General features: G+C 34.2%; 1 protein-coding gene across 5 annotated transcripts in view; it reads right to left on the minus strand.

The window, feature by feature from the left end:
• The window catches only part of CTNNA3 (catenin alpha 3), a 1,780,789-nt gene that overhangs the window by 1,573,838 nt on the left and 191,105 nt on the right, over positions 1 to 15,846 (minus strand). For all 5 annotated transcript variants that reach the window (XM_021074380.2, XM_084997062.1, XM_021074383.2 and 2 more), the window contains one exon: positions 11,003 to 11,169. In XM_021074380.2, the coding sequence (XP_020930039.2) occupies positions 11,003 to 11,169 (167 nt within the window). The remainder of the gene's footprint in view (positions 1 to 11,002; positions 11,170 to 15,846) is intronic.

Consider the following 15,846-nt stretch of genomic DNA (forward strand, 5'->3'; position numbering starts at 1 on the left):
AATATCCTCATCCATGTTGTAGAATTTCCTTCCCTTTTAAGACCGAACAGTATTTCATTGTGCATATATACATTTCTTTATCCATTCATTTGTCAATGTTGTTTCCTCATCTTGACTATAGTGAATGGTGCTGTGAAGAACATGGGAGTGCTAATATCCCTCTAGGAATTTATATATTTCTTCTAGGTATTGTTTTTGGCATACAATATTCATAATAAGTCTCTTACAATCTTCTTACTCCTGTGGCATCAGATGCAATGTCTCCTCTTTCGTTTCTAACTTTGAGTCTTCTCTATTTTTTTCTTGGTTAATCTAGCTAAGGTTTGTCAATGTTGTTTATCTTCAAAAAACCAACTCTTCCTGTTGGGTTTTTTCTCTTATTTTCCTATATTCTATTTCACTTATTTCTGCTCTAATGTTTATAATTTCCTTTTTTTTCTCCTTTTTCCATCTTTGGGCTTCTTTTCTAGCTCTTTGAGATAATAAAGTTCTTTACTTGAGATCTTTCTTCTTTTTTAAGGCAGGGATTTGCCTCTCTGAACTTTCCTCTTAGTACTACTTTTGCCACATCCTATAAGTTTGGTATGTTTTCATTTTCATTTGTTTCAAGGAATCTTCTAATTTCCTTCCTGATTTCAACTTTGACATAAACACTCCAAATGTCTGTTGTATAATTTCCACATATTTGTAAATTTTCCAAATTTCCTTCTGCTATTGATTTCTACTTTCACTCCATTGTGGTCAGAAAAGATCCTTGATATCAATTCAATCTTAAGACTTTTTTTGTGACCTAAAATGGTATCTATCCTAGAGAAAGAATTGTGTGCATATGAGAAGACTGTGTATTCTGCTAATGTTGGGTGGGATGTTCTGTATATGTCTGTTAGGTTCGTTTCATCTATAGGGTTGATCAGGTCTTCTGTTTCCCTAATGATCTTCTGTCTAGATGTTCTATCCATTATTCACCTGTTGTACTGATATCTATTTCTCCCTTTAGTCTATCAATGTTTGCTTTATACATTTAGGTTCTCTAATGTTGGGTCACATATATTTATAATTGTTACATCTTCCTGGTGATTTTACCCTTTCATCATCATATAATGTCCTGTTTCTTTTGATAGTTTTTGATATCAAGTTCATTTTGTTTAAGTATAGCCCCTGCTCTCTTTTAGTTATATTTGCATGGAATATATTTTTCCATCCCTTCATTTTCAGCCTCCATATGTCCTTAAATCTAAAGGGGTTGTTTTGCTTCATTTTTGCAGCATCCATAAGTTCCTAGGCTAGGGATCAAACCTGAGTCACAGCAATAACCTGAGCCCCAGCAGTGACAATGCTAAGTCTTTAAGACTAGACTACCAGGGAACTCCTAAAGTAAGTTTCTTTTACATAGCATATAGTTGGGTCTCCTTTCTTTTATCCATTCAGCCATTTTGTGCCCTTTTATTGAGAAGTTTAATTCATTTACATTTAAAATAATTATTGATAGGGAAGGATTTACTATTGCCATTTCATCAGTAGCTTCTGTTAATTTTTTTTTAATTAAAGTATAGTTGACTTTTTTGTTAGTATTTTAGGATTTTTATTCCATCTTTTTCTCTCTTGCTGTCTTGATTTTTTTCGTCTTTTTTTTTTTTTTTTTTTTTTTGGCAGTCGGTGGGGACATTCATGGCATATGGAAGTTCCCAGGCTAGGGGTCAAATCTGAGTTGTAGCCGTCTGCCTACAACACAGCCACAGCAACACAAGATCTGAGCCACATCTGAAACCTACACCACAGCTCATGGCAAAGCCAGATCCTTAACCCACTGAGCAGGGGCCAAGAATCCAAGTCCTCTTGGATGCTAGGTTCATTACCACTGAGCCAAAACAGGAACTCCCAATTTTTTTATTGATAAGCTTTGATTTTTTTTTTGTAACTTCTATGTTTTTGTGTGTGTGTGTGGTCATCTTGAGGTCTGCATAAAATATAATTCTAAAAATCTGTTGGGGGAGGAGTTATTTTGTTGTTGTTTGCTTTTTAGGGCTGCAGGTGCAGCATATGGAATTTCCCAGGCTAGGGGCCGAATTGGAAGTACAGCTGCTGACCTACACTGCAACAACACAGGATCTGAGCTGCATCTCCAACCTACACCAGAGCTTATGGCAATTCTGTGGCCTTAACCCAAGGTCAGGGATCAAACCCACATCCTTGTGGTTACTAGTCAGGTTCATTTCCACTGAGCTGAAACCATCTGTTTTAAGCCAATAATATCTTAAGTTTAATCACTTACAAAAACTCTATACTTTTGCTTCTCTTATACACAGTTATTGTTCTCCCAATTTACATCTATTCATATTGTATGTTTTACCATATTTTTAGTCATAGCTGTTTTAAATACTTATGTCTTTTAACTTTGATACTAGAAGTAAAAGTGATTTCTTACTACATTACAGTAATATAGTAACCTGTATTTGTCTATATATTTACCATTACCAAAGTTTCAAACTTTGTTATGCTATCATGTTGCTGTTTCAAATATTTTCATTTCAACTGAAGTACTCCCTCTAGCTCTTCTTCTAAGCCAGGTTGAGTGGTGATGAACTCCTTCAGCTTTTGTTTGGGAAACTCTTTATCTCAGTTTTTGAAAATGAGTTTTGCTGGGTATAGTATTCTTGGATGTTTTTTTTTTTTCTTTCAGCACTTTGCATCTATCATCCCACTACCTCTAGCCTGCTAAGTTTCTGCTAAAAAATCCACTGATAACCTTACAGGGGGTCCATTGTATGTAATGGTCACTTTTCTCCAGTTCAATGCTTTTCACTCCCTTTTTGTATTTGATTTTTGATAGCTGAGTAGTCCCCCCTTATCTTCAGGGATACATTCCCAGACCCTCAGAAGATACCTGAAACCATGGATAATACCAAATCACAAATATAGTGTTTTTCTTATAGTAATGGGCAGGTAGCATATACAGTATGGATACATTGGACAAAGGGATGAGTCCCATCCCAAACAGGAAAGAGCAGGATAGTATGAGATTTCATCATGCTACATAGAACAGCATGCAATTTAAAATGTATGAATTGTTTATTTCTGGTATTTACCATTTAATATCTTTCGACCACAGTTGACCATGGATAACTGAAACCAAGGAAAGCAAAGCTACAGATAAAGGATACTACTGTATCATATGTCTCAGTATAAATTTCTTTGGCTTCATCTTTTAGGCTACTTATATCTCAATGTGCATTTCTATCCCCAGATTTGAGATGTTTCCAGTGACTATTTCTTTGAATAAGCTTTCTCATCCTTTTTCTCTCTCTCCCTTTTCTCTTTCTGGGACTACCATAATGCATATATTGATCTGTTAAATTGTATCTCAGAAATCCTTTAGCTTTCTCCCTCTTTTCATTTCTTTTTGCTACTCTGACTAAATTTTTCCCAGTGGTCTATCTTCAAGTTCATTGATCCTTTCTTCTGTTTGATCTAGTCCACTATTGAGTTTTTCACTGTTACATTCTTTAGCTCCATGATTTCTGTTTGGTACTTACATTTTTTATCTCTTTGTTGAAATTCTAATTTTGTATATGCATTGTTCTTTTGGCCTCAGTGAGCATCTTTATGACTATTATTTTGAATTGTCAGGTAAATCATAGAACTGTTTCATTAGGGTTAATTTCTAGAAATTCATCTTATCATTTGTTTGAAATATTTTTGCCTGATTCTTCATTTTTTTTTAACTGTGTTGTCTACATATTTGACAAAGCAGTCAACTTTCCTAGTCTTTGCAGGCTGGCTTTATACAGAAGATCTCCCACCAATCATTTGGGCTTCTACCAACACTCACCTCTTAGGGAGAAATAGGCTGCTACAGTTTTTGTCTACTTACTCTGTGCTGATCCAGAGGGGGCAGGGAGCTTTATTAAATAATATTAAAAATGTATTTGACATAAGAAGTTATTAAATAGAGGAGCCATGTCCTATAATAAACCTATAACTGGTTTATTTCCTAATCAAAAGGGACAAATATTTCCACTTAAAAAAAAAACTGGCTATGGTATAACAAATGCAAAAAGCCATAAAAGTTAATTCAACTTAGGAGTCAAATTTATTTCCCTTCATCTTTAGGAATGAGGATAATATTGCACTGCAAGAGTCAGAAAATGGGAGCAAGGTACCATGGTGGAAAAAGGTAAGACAAAGAAAGGAAGGAAGATAAAAGAAAATTCATACCCAATTTTACCAGTGAATTTATATATTATTATATCATTTAATCTACACAAGGCCCTTAGAGTATTCAGAGTAAGTTTTAGTATCTTTACAGCTCAGAAGAAGAAACTAGGGCTCAGAGATTTTTAATTTTCCCAAGGTCGCCCAATTAATCCACAACAGACAATGATTCAAGTAAGGTTTCCCTGCTGCCAAAAGTCATGTGTTCTCTCCACATTGTCCTAGTTCCTAAAGAAAGAAAGAGATCTGCAAGCCAATATTCTCTCAAAGAAAACTGACCCTTATAAAATTCATATGCCAATAAGATAGAATGTGTGATCTCAAGATGCGTAAATAGTCCAAAAAAGTTCAAAAAACTTGAACACCAGAGATAAATTTTTTAACTTAAATTCCCATAGGAAATTATGAGCAATGTCAGTAATAAAGCCAAATTGCCTTTCCATGTTTCTACAATTAATTACATAGGAAAATATCATCACATTTTTCTCTGTCCTCTCTTACCTTTGATTTGGACCTATTTCCCCCAGAAGAAAACAGGTACTTCCTTAAAGAACTAGATAAAGAAGTAGAGTACAATCTTATTTACCTGACTTTTAAAAGCAAATATACCTTAATATGAATGAAGAATTCTGTTATTTGGAAAAGATTATAAAAGGAAGAAAAGAGTAAGGCCACTTAAGGAAACATTGTGATAATAGAGGAATTCTTTATATAAAGAATTCAATAAAGAATCCTAAAAATATATCAGGGATTACAATGAAGAATAAATACAAAAGAATAAATATTTTTAAAAAGATGAAGAATAAATAACAAAAAATGTAGCAGGGATTTTTGTTTGAGCATAGAGCCCAAAAAGAGCAGAAGCTTGCATAAAACAAGGTAAGACTGTACTTCATCCATCATACTCAAAATCAGGAAAACAAACTTAAAAATAATCCACTGCTTTTGAAAGAAGAATGTGTATCATGAACAAGAAATAGGTATCTTCAAAGCTGATGCCCTCCACACACAAAAAAAAAAAAAATTTATAGATTATTTTATAATAGGATGGGGTGTGTTTGTGTGTGTTTATAAGACAGATGATTATAAAATTCTTAGGCAAGGAATTGTTTATATTGAGGAAAATACCTTCAGGTGTAATTTAAGGTGGATAGTGATATCTGAGGACACAAATTAGCAGAGGCCAAGTTAATAGTGACTTGACAGAATATCTTACTGCATAAGGATGTGAAGAAAAACAAAGGACAATAGGTAGGGAGAAAGGAGGGGGAATGACAATAAGATGAAGTTGCTAACGGTTTCTAATATACAAATTGAAATCATTTAGCATATTTTGTTACACTACCGAACCCTCTCCCTTCCATCCTTCCAAGTTTCTAACAGGTTTGCCATATACATAAATATGCCTTGTATAGGAGTGCATGTGTGTGTTGTGTGTGTGTGTGTGTGTGTGTGTGTGTGTGTGTGTGTGTGTGTTAAGTGGGGAAAGGGTCAGCTTCTAATGATTAATTAACAAATTATACAATAAAGGTAGGGGAAAAAATTTATAAACTAAAGTAATTCTATGGAAGCAACAACTTGGAGCCAGAGGTGACCTTGAGAATATGAGCCTGAGAGAATTTGCAGAAATCTTGGGGAGAACCTTGTAATTGACAGGACATGAAATGAGGGTTCAAAATCTTAAGGGCAAGGAGATCCCAGCAAACAAGTGGTTTACAACCATAAGTACGTAGAATGTTATTGAAAAGTGAAGGTCAAGTAAGAAAGAAAGAAAGAAAGAAAAGGAATAAAATCAAGCAGGCAACAGTCACTCAGAGCTCTTAAGGGGTTATTAAAAATAAGTCCTGACAAACTAACCTCATTTCCTTTATAACTGGGGTTACTAGCCAGATAAATCTGTAATGCTACAGATAATACATCTTGATTTCAGAAAGGCCTTTGAGAAAGTGCTTGAGGATAAAATAAAACATGGTTTATACAGTAGCCCAATGAAGCGAGATTAAAGCTCATTTCCACAACTTTATTCAATATATGTTAATATTTGATTAATGTTATCTGAAAGAAAGCTATATCACTGTTTTCCATATCATTAAGCAATTTTTCATGAATAACTTGTTAATGAAATCTGAAAATGATACCAGGTTGTGGAGAGAGACAAAATCAAAAGTCAAAAAGCTCTGGATGGATATTTTAAAAAGCCAGAATTAGCAAGATAAAATTCACTGAATAGAAACGTAACATATAAAAAGATGAAACTAGTATCAGAGAAGGAAGACCTAGACAAGGTCTCCGAATTCAGAGACTCAGAGGTTTTTTATTTTCTTTTTTTGGCCGTTTTGTCTTTTTAGGGCCGCACCTACAGCAGAAGGCGGTTCCCAGCTAGAGGTCAAATTGGAGATGAAGTTGCCGGCCTTCGCCACAGCCACGGCCACAGCAACGCAGGATCTGAGCCGCATCTGCGAACTACACCACAGCTCACAGCAACACTGGATCCTTAACCCACTGAACAAGGCAAGGGATGAACCCACATCCTCATGGATGCTAGTCAGGTTCATTAACACTGAGCCACAACAGGACCTCCCACTCCGAGGTTTTAATTACGCACAAAATCAGATAATGTTGGACATTAAATCAGGGAGGTAATTGAGTATATTATAGAATGTTCACATCAGAGTGTTTTTATTTCAGGATGTTTTGATTTCAACATTTTATGGCAGTTACCTATAATCTAGAACATGCACAGCAAAGGATTTACGGGGAGGATCTGTTTCTTATATTGGCAAATTAGTCCTTCAATACAATTCTTCCGCTGGAAAAAAAAAACTAACAAGATTTGATGAAATATATAGCACTTCATGTTAAAAACATAAAAGAGCTAATAAAACAGTGAGCAATTTCCTGATATAAGTTCCAGAAGAAATAAGGTTTGGTATACAAAGCTAGCCATTCACATGAAAAGACAAGACACCATGAACTTAATAAAAACCAGCACAATGACAGCAACACAGACAGACAACCAGGGAGTCCAGACACTGAAGTTTTCAAACTTCAGCCATAAAACAAATCTGCTTGCATGTTCAAGTACATCAAAATCAAGACTGAAATTTTCAGCAGGAAACAAAATCATACAAGACATGAAAATTCTAGAGTATTCATAGTAGTCCAAAACTGTCTATAAGGAATGTGCAAAAGTCAAGAAATATTTAGCTTAAATAAGACGGATGTTAGTCCTAAGAGTAGCCATCAGTTATTTGAAAAATGCCTTTTCCAATTTCTTTGATTCTGTATTGGTCCAGAAAGCTAACTAGAAACAATGAATGGATATAGAAGGGACCGAGCTTTAAGCTTAGTGTGAAAAAATGTCTTCGATAATTAGAATTATCCAAAATCTGATTCACTGTCTCACAGAATTGAGATTGCTGTCACTGTAGGTGATCATATATATTGTTAGACAGTTGAGTGTATAGCATATTACAGGAGAGTCTATCTACTTCAGTAAGGTATTAGACTATAAGGGCACTGAAGTTTCTCTACTGTGATTTTATTTCTAAGTAGAAATTTAATAGAACCATAAACATTTTAAAAAATATAATAAACCGCTATATCCCAAAGTATGGTCTGAGAAAGTTCCAGGATTAAAATATTATAGAAATGTTTTATGGTCAAGAAACTTGAAGGACTCTGGGTTTAGTAAAGTTAAACAATTTTCATTGCTCCAGTATTTCTCACCAACTTTAATATACTAATGTGCATCAAAAACATTCAAAGAGAATTTCTGTATGCAGCAATGACCATTAAAAAAATTAAAATTTTTCTCATGTTGCATATTTATGACAGGTTCTGCAGAATACCATTAGGGAAATGTTGGGCTAAATAATGCTAATCTTAATCTCAATTTCTTTTTTCTTTTTAGAGCCATACCCGCGGTTATATGGAAGTTCCCAGCTAGAGGTTGAATCGAAGCTGCACCTGCTGGTCTCCGCCACAGCCACAGCAACTCAGGATATGAGTCACGTCTGTGACCTACACCATAGCTCACAGTAACACTGAATCCTCACTCCACTGAGCGAGACCAGGGATCAAACCTGGATCCTCATGGATACTAGTTAGGTTCTTTAACCATTGAGCCACAAAGGGAACACCTCAATTCTTTTTTCAATTTGCCTTCATTCTATGTGAAATAATTGAGTTGAATAATATGATTCAAATATAAATTTTTATAAAGATGAAATAGTTTAAAAAAAAGATTACAATTTACCACAAATGTCTTCATTTGTAATAGCTGAAGCATCATTGTTGTATTATACATATTTATAAGTGATTTAAGTAATCAGGATCCCAGAAGGTCAATGAACCCCGGCCAGAATAATCACCAAGAAAACCACACCTAGTCACCCTGTAATTAGTCTAAAATAAAAGATAAGAAGCTGATCTAAGAGCAGCCAAAAAAACACACAAAACATCCTGGGGAAAAATGAAGAAAATGATAGACTTTTCTCCACAAATAATGAGAATAAGAAGCAATAGGATGACATATGAAAAGTGCTGAAAGAAATCACTATGCGTGGCAAAGAATCTTAACTTATTGTGGTAATCATTTTGTAACATATACATATATTAAAACATGTTGTACACCTAAAACTAATACTATATGTTATTTCTCAATTAAAAAATTTTAAATACCAAAAAAATCAAAAATAAAGATGATAATTCAGCACATTTCTTAGCCCATTACAAAAACTCAATAGCTATTAAGTATAATCTTTATTGCAAAAAGCAGTACTGTTTTCTTTTGAGATACAATTACTTCCTTCTTCATTTGAATGATAATGATATGTGTAAATTACCTAGCTCTGTGCCTAGCAATTAGTGGTATTCGATTAAAATGGCAGTGAAGGTACATGTCATATTATGCATATGTGTGTGTATATACACAGAGGAGAGAAGGAAAAGTGTATATACACACACAAACATACATATATATACACACATAAACACACAACCTCTAATTGATTTTGGGGGGGTTGCATTTTTAGGGCCACACCCATGGCATATGGAGGTTCCCAAGCTAAGGGTTCAATCACAACTGAAGCCACCAGCCTACACCACAGCCACAGCAATTTAGGATCCAAGCCACTTCTGCAATCTACACCACAGCTCATGGCAACGCCAGAGGCTTAACCCACTGAGCGAGGCCAGGGACCAAACCCACATCCCCATGGATACTAGTCAGGTTTGTTAACCACAGAGCCATGAGGGCAACTTCTGTTAACCTCCTAATTGATTATAAACATAGTAATTTTCACCTTACAAAAGCCTTTCATTCTGCCTCATCCCAACAAATTTAGAGTCTAAAACATGGGAAACATCGGGTCATTAGAACTAGGAATTACATGATACTTAATCTTCCCTGTTCCTGGTTATAGCATTTATTAGTATCTATATTCACATATTAAAAAAACAAATCTCAGGAATTTTCAGGGATTTGTTTAAGGTATTCAACAAACTAGCAATCAAGTAACAAAAAAAAAAATTTCAAATATCTCACCTATAAATCCACTGTAGACAGTTGCTATAAATCTACTGAAAACCAGTCCTTTTCCTAAAAAGTTAGTTAACAACAAAAAGATGCCAAACTGCTTTTTTGCAGTAATAAAACTATCAAAAAAAAAAGGAAGTATAAAAGAAAACTCGCTCTACTTTAGGGTTAAAATAAGTATTAGTAAGTAAGAGAAAGATGATTTTTAAAGAAAAAAAGGTTTAGTTTAGCAAGTAGAGAAAATGATTTTGATAAGAAAGTCAGACAAAGCCATCATTTGCTTAATAAGGTAGTGATATTACAGTCACCTAGCACCTTTATGAAAATGCAGATGTATTTATGAACAGAAGAACAAGGGTCCTATTTAAAGCAGAAGAAAGAGCAGAGGCTCTAAAAGGATTCTTTGCAACATTTTCATCTAGACACTATTAATAACTTGATTAGACTAAGTCACTTTAAAAAGTTAAAAAGACTTGAATAAAATTCTTCTTTTAAACTTGGCTAAATGGAAGTGACGAGGTGGCCGAGTGTTTAAGGCGATGGACTGCCAAACTTTGCTAAACGGTTTTGTCTAGAAAAGTAGAGCAAACAAGCTATCTTGTTGCCTTTGCAGTCTCCTAGCTAAAATTTATTCAATCCATTTATGTCTTTTCATAATGGATTACTACAGACAATACAGACTACCTGTAAATATGCAGTTTATCTTGGATCAAAAGCAGCTGGCAAAGTAGTTTTCATTTATAAACTAGGATAAACTTCCACATGCCTTAAGTTTTAAAGTTTCTCTTTCTCAAATTATTTATATTTACATTTATTTTCTGCGTTAGCTATAAAATGATGCTATTATATATTTTTATAGGGCATAAAAATTTAAATGGTAAAAAGTCTGTGTCACTTTGATATGCAGCAGAAATTGACACACATTGTAAATCAACTCCTCCAATAGGAGTTCCCATCATGGATGAGTGGAAATGAATCTATTATCCATGAGGACGCAGGTTCGATCCCTGGCCTCACTCAGTGGGTTAAGGATCTGGAGTTGCTGTGAGTTATGGTGTAGGTCGCAGATGCAGCTCGATCTGGCATTGCTGTGGCTATGGTGTAGGCCAGCAGCTGTAGCTCCAATTTGACCTCTAGCCTGAGAATTTCCATATGCCACAGGTGCAGGCCTAAAAAGCAAAAAAAAAAGAAAGAAAATGGAATTAGAAGTGAGAACAATGCCGAGGTAAACCTAAGCCATCTTTTACTTACAGCTGACACATGCTGCAAGAGACACATGACATCAATCATATCTGCGAGGATAAGGAGTCTGGTAACTGCAGCCAACAAGGCACGGGCAGCTTGAACCACAGCCTCTCTTTTTGGGAGATAACAAGGGTCATCTGCAAATCTCTCAGCTGATTCTTTTAGAGCATCACCTGAAACACATAACCCCAAAGAAGTTATACTTTAAGTTTCACGTATGCCCATCTCAGCATTTATCATCCAATCTAATTCCAAGTACATTCCATGACTAAGCACAATTTAAAATACTGTCAGTTGACACTAGAACATTGTTTCTTAATAAACAATGCAATTTCAAATTGACATTTGTTTTTGATAAATGCTCTGGAGTTTAAGAAGCATGGTACCATTTTCCTGAAAGAAAATTGTGCTCAATTGACTAGCACCATCTAATAAAACTGCTGTCAGCTTCTGCATTGCTGAATCTCATTTGCTGTGAAAGGTTTCATTACTAAGACTTCAATCGGAAACAATCGTGTTTATAAAAATGAAGTAAATCTTCATTGAGTTACTTTCCAACTCAATGGACATTAGAAAAGAACTACCCTTTAAGATAACAAGACAACAGCTCTCTGATAAAAGTTTAACATGTCAGATTTATTCTAAACTGTCAATATAATGAATAAACTATATCCTAAACTTAGTCACAGAAATAATATTTCATAGTACTTGTTAGAGAAATGTGTTCACTATTTTAAGGTTTTCTTCATTTAAAGTATGTTTATAAAAGCAACATGTATTCATTTTTTAAAAGGGAGCGGCCCTCAAAAGGCAAAAAGACTAAATAAATAAATAAATAATAAATAAATAAAAGTTCACAGTTCAGAAAGGTATAAAATGATTAAGTCCCTCTTTACTCCTCTTGAGGAATGTAATTGTTAAAGATTTACCACATCCATTATTTCAGAACTGTTTCAATTTAAACTTTTTTTTATCATCAAAGCAGTATGTGCTAATTACTTTTAGATAATTCACCAGACTAAAGAGAATAGAGTGAATTTTAAGTCTCCATACTAATCCTCCAAAAAATCCATTAAGTTCTTGTCTATCTATCCAGAAATTTTTCTATTAATGTATGTTTTTTGTGCATATGCATATACATATAAACAGTTATAAATTTGTATTATGTAAATTTTATTAATATATTCACATATATTACATATGTTCATATATGTGAAAGATTTTTTCATAAGAAAGCATATATGTTATAAATGGAACATATAGAAGATACAGATTCTTTTTACAAATAGTATCATACTACAAAAACGTTCTACTATTTGTTCTTTTCACTTATCAATTTATTTTCTTTTCACATTGGGCTACAGATGACCAGGAGGCAGTATAGCACAGAACTTAAACAGTGTGGACACAAGTCACTTGGCCTCTTTAAAGGTTCATTTTTCTCTACTATAAATGGAGCTAATAATAAACACCTACAATTTTTTAAAGGATTAAATGACAGTGGTGCTTGAAATTAAGTAAAGACTTGATTAGCTTGTATTGTCACTTTTTAATGCTTTAATAAAGTTACATTTATTGATATACAATAACTTACTTTACCAGTCCCCTCCCCTTTTTCAGTAATTTTCTTCTTTTTTCCAGTCTTGTTGAGAAATAATTGGCATATATCACTGTATAACTTTAAGGCATACAACATGATGGTTTGGTATACATATATTGTGAAATAACTATCACAATAGGTTCAGCTAACATCCGTCATCTCAAATAGCTAAATAGAAAAGAAAGAATAAAGAGAGGGAAGAAAAATGTTCTCCTTGTGATGAGAACTCTGAGGATTTACTCTCTTAATAACTCTCCCATATATCATACAGCAGTATTAACTATAGTTATCATGTTGTACATTATATCCATAGTTTTTTTATTTTTTAACAAAATTTGTAACTTTTGACCACTTTTCTCTAATTCCCCCATCCATACCCACCATTTCTGGTAACTGCATATCTGATCTCTTTTTCTGTGATGCTAGGCTTGTTTCTGTTTTTTACAGTTCACATTTAAGTGAAGTCATATAGTTTTGTCTTTGTCTCACTTATTTTACTTAGCACAATGCCTTCCAGGTCTATCCATGTTGTCTCAGATGGTAGAATCTCTTCATTTTCAATAGCTGAATAATTCTGCATTCTATATATACCACAACTTCTTTATCTAATCATCCATCAGTGAACACCTAGGTTGTTTCCATGTCTTGGTTATTGTAAATAATATTTCTGGGAACATGGGGATACAGACAGCTTTTTCAGTTAGTGTTTTTGTTTCCTTTAGATAAATTACCAGCAGGGGAATTGCTGGATCACACAGTAGTTCTATTTTTAATTTCTTGAGAATTCTCCATCTTTTTTTTCCATAGTGGCTATACCAATTTACGATCCCATCAAGAGTACATAGGGTTCCCTTTTCTCCACATCCACACCATGTTATCTCTGGTCTTTCATGACAGCCAATCTTTTACTGTACAGAATCCTTTTGGGTTTGATCTAGCCCTGCTTGTTTAATGTTTATTTTACTGCTTATGCTTTAGGTATCATAACAAAAAAAAAAATCATTACCAAGGTCCAAGATTTATCCTTATGTTTTCTTCTAGGAATTTCAGGGTTTCAGACCTTATATTAAGTCTTTAATCCATTTTAAGCTAATTTTTGAAGTGATAGAAGACATATATATATATAGTTATATTGTTTTATATATATATATATATATAAATTATTTTACATGTGAATATCCAATTATCCGAGCACCATTTTATTGAAGAGACTGTCTTTTCTCCACTCAGTATTCTTGGCTATCTTGTCAAATATTAGTTGACTGCATATGCTTGAGTTATTTCTGGGCTCTTGATTCTCTTCCATGGGTCTACTTATCTGTTTTTATATACCAAGCCCCTATGAACACATAAATTATTTTTAATTTTTCCTACTCCAAACAATACTACAGGGAGTACACATAATATAGCTTCACATGCATGGGCAAAGTTAGCTATAGCATAAATTCTTAGAAGTAGAATTATTGAATCAAGGAGCAAATGAATTTTAAGTTTTGAAATATGTTGCCCAAAACTTCTCCAAACACAGCCATCTCACCAACAACACATGAAACGGCCTGTCTTATCTACTTTACTCCATGAATATTTTGTTTTCACTTATTCAAGAATTTCAATATAAAAACGGAATATATTATTAACATTAAAAACAACAAAAAATAGGAGTTCCTGTTGTGGCTCAGAGGGTTAAGAATCTAACCAGTATCCATGAGAATGTGGGTTCAATCCTTGGCTTTGCTCAGTGGGTTAAAGGAGTCAGTGTTGCCATGAGCTGCAGTATAGGTCCTGCAGCTCTGATTCAACCCACAGCCTTGGGAATTTCTATATGCCTCAGGTGTGGCCCTAAAAGGGCAAAAAATAAATAAATAGTATTCCTTATTGTGGCCAAAACCTGTGAAGAGGGTCTGAGACTGTCTCAACATATTTTGTTTGTTTTTACTTTAATTGCTTTATTTAAAATCTGAGAGCTGGAAGAGTTATATTCCTCGTGGGTAGAGGATGGAAATTTCACGTTCCTAAAATTCTCAAAAGTTTAACACACAGGAGCATTATTGCAATGTTTTAGTACTGTCACAACATCCTCACTTAAACATCTTAAACAGAAATTGAAGAATTTCTAACAGGGCAGCATGCTCTTTGTGAATTCACATTTGTATCAACATAATTAATATACTACATTTAGTTCTCTTAAAGCAATGCCAAGGTAGGAACCCAGACTCTGAGTCAGACACTTCTGAAATCAAACTCTTTAGAAGAAATAACTTCTAGTTCTGAGACCAGGACACTTAAATGCTTTCAGTGTCCTCAACCATAGGAAAAGGATAAAAATATTATTTACCTCACAGTATTTCTGGGATGTCTGTATAAAATATATTTTATAATATATATTTATTTAGCACAGTATCTGAACATGAAAAGCACTCAACAAATATTAGTTGTTATTTTCTCAGGAAATTTCTGGTAGAGATGGTAAATTTTTAAGACCAGTAAATGATGATTTTTATGTGTTTCTCTGCAAGTCAGAATTGCTGCGAGGAGACTCAAAATTGAAGTGACCTCTGAAATTAAGAGAAGAAATAAATTCCCGCAAAAATAAGATTATCTTTTCTTATCATGATTCTGAATTGGAAAGTTATGATAGCCTTTGTAGAATAGTGTCTGACTTCATCTACAAAAAACGAAACATCAATTTTTTTTTGTCTTCTTTTTTTAGGGCCGTACCCGCAGCATATGGAGATTCCCAGGCTAGGGGTCTAATGGAGCTGTAGCCACCAGCCTATGCCAGAGCCACAGCAACGCAGGATCCAAGCCAAGTCTGCGAACTACATCACAGCTCATGGCAACACCGGATCCTTAACCCACTGAGCAAGGCCAGGGATCGAACCCGCAACCTCATGGTTTCTAGTCGGATTTGTTAACCACTGAGCCACGACGGGAACTCCTGAAACATCTGTTTTGAAAGAATTGTGTTCTTGACTCTAAAAATGTTGAGATGTTGAACAACTGGATGAAAAACCATATTCAGAAAAAGATCATTTAAACATTAGAATAGTGTCTTTGACTTCATATGCAAAAACGAAATATCTCTTTTAAAAGAATTGTGTTCTCGACTCTAAAAATGTTGAGATGTTGAACAACTGGCTGAAGAGCTATGCTCAGAAAAAGATCATTTAAACATTAAACAACTATTTCAGTCTTTGTCTCTGTTGAGATGAAATGAGGAGCCAGCAAAGTTGTTGGGAGGGGGAAAAAA

The sequence above is a fragment of the Sus scrofa genome, chromosome 14 (genome assembly GCF_054392235.1).
Source record: "Sus scrofa isolate SSC_HxYL_T2T_F1_AM1 chromosome 14, Sscrofa_HxYL_maternal_Yorkshire_Landrace_v2.0, whole genome shotgun sequence".
Taxonomy (NCBI): domain Eukaryota; kingdom Metazoa; phylum Chordata; class Mammalia; order Artiodactyla; family Suidae; genus Sus; species Sus scrofa.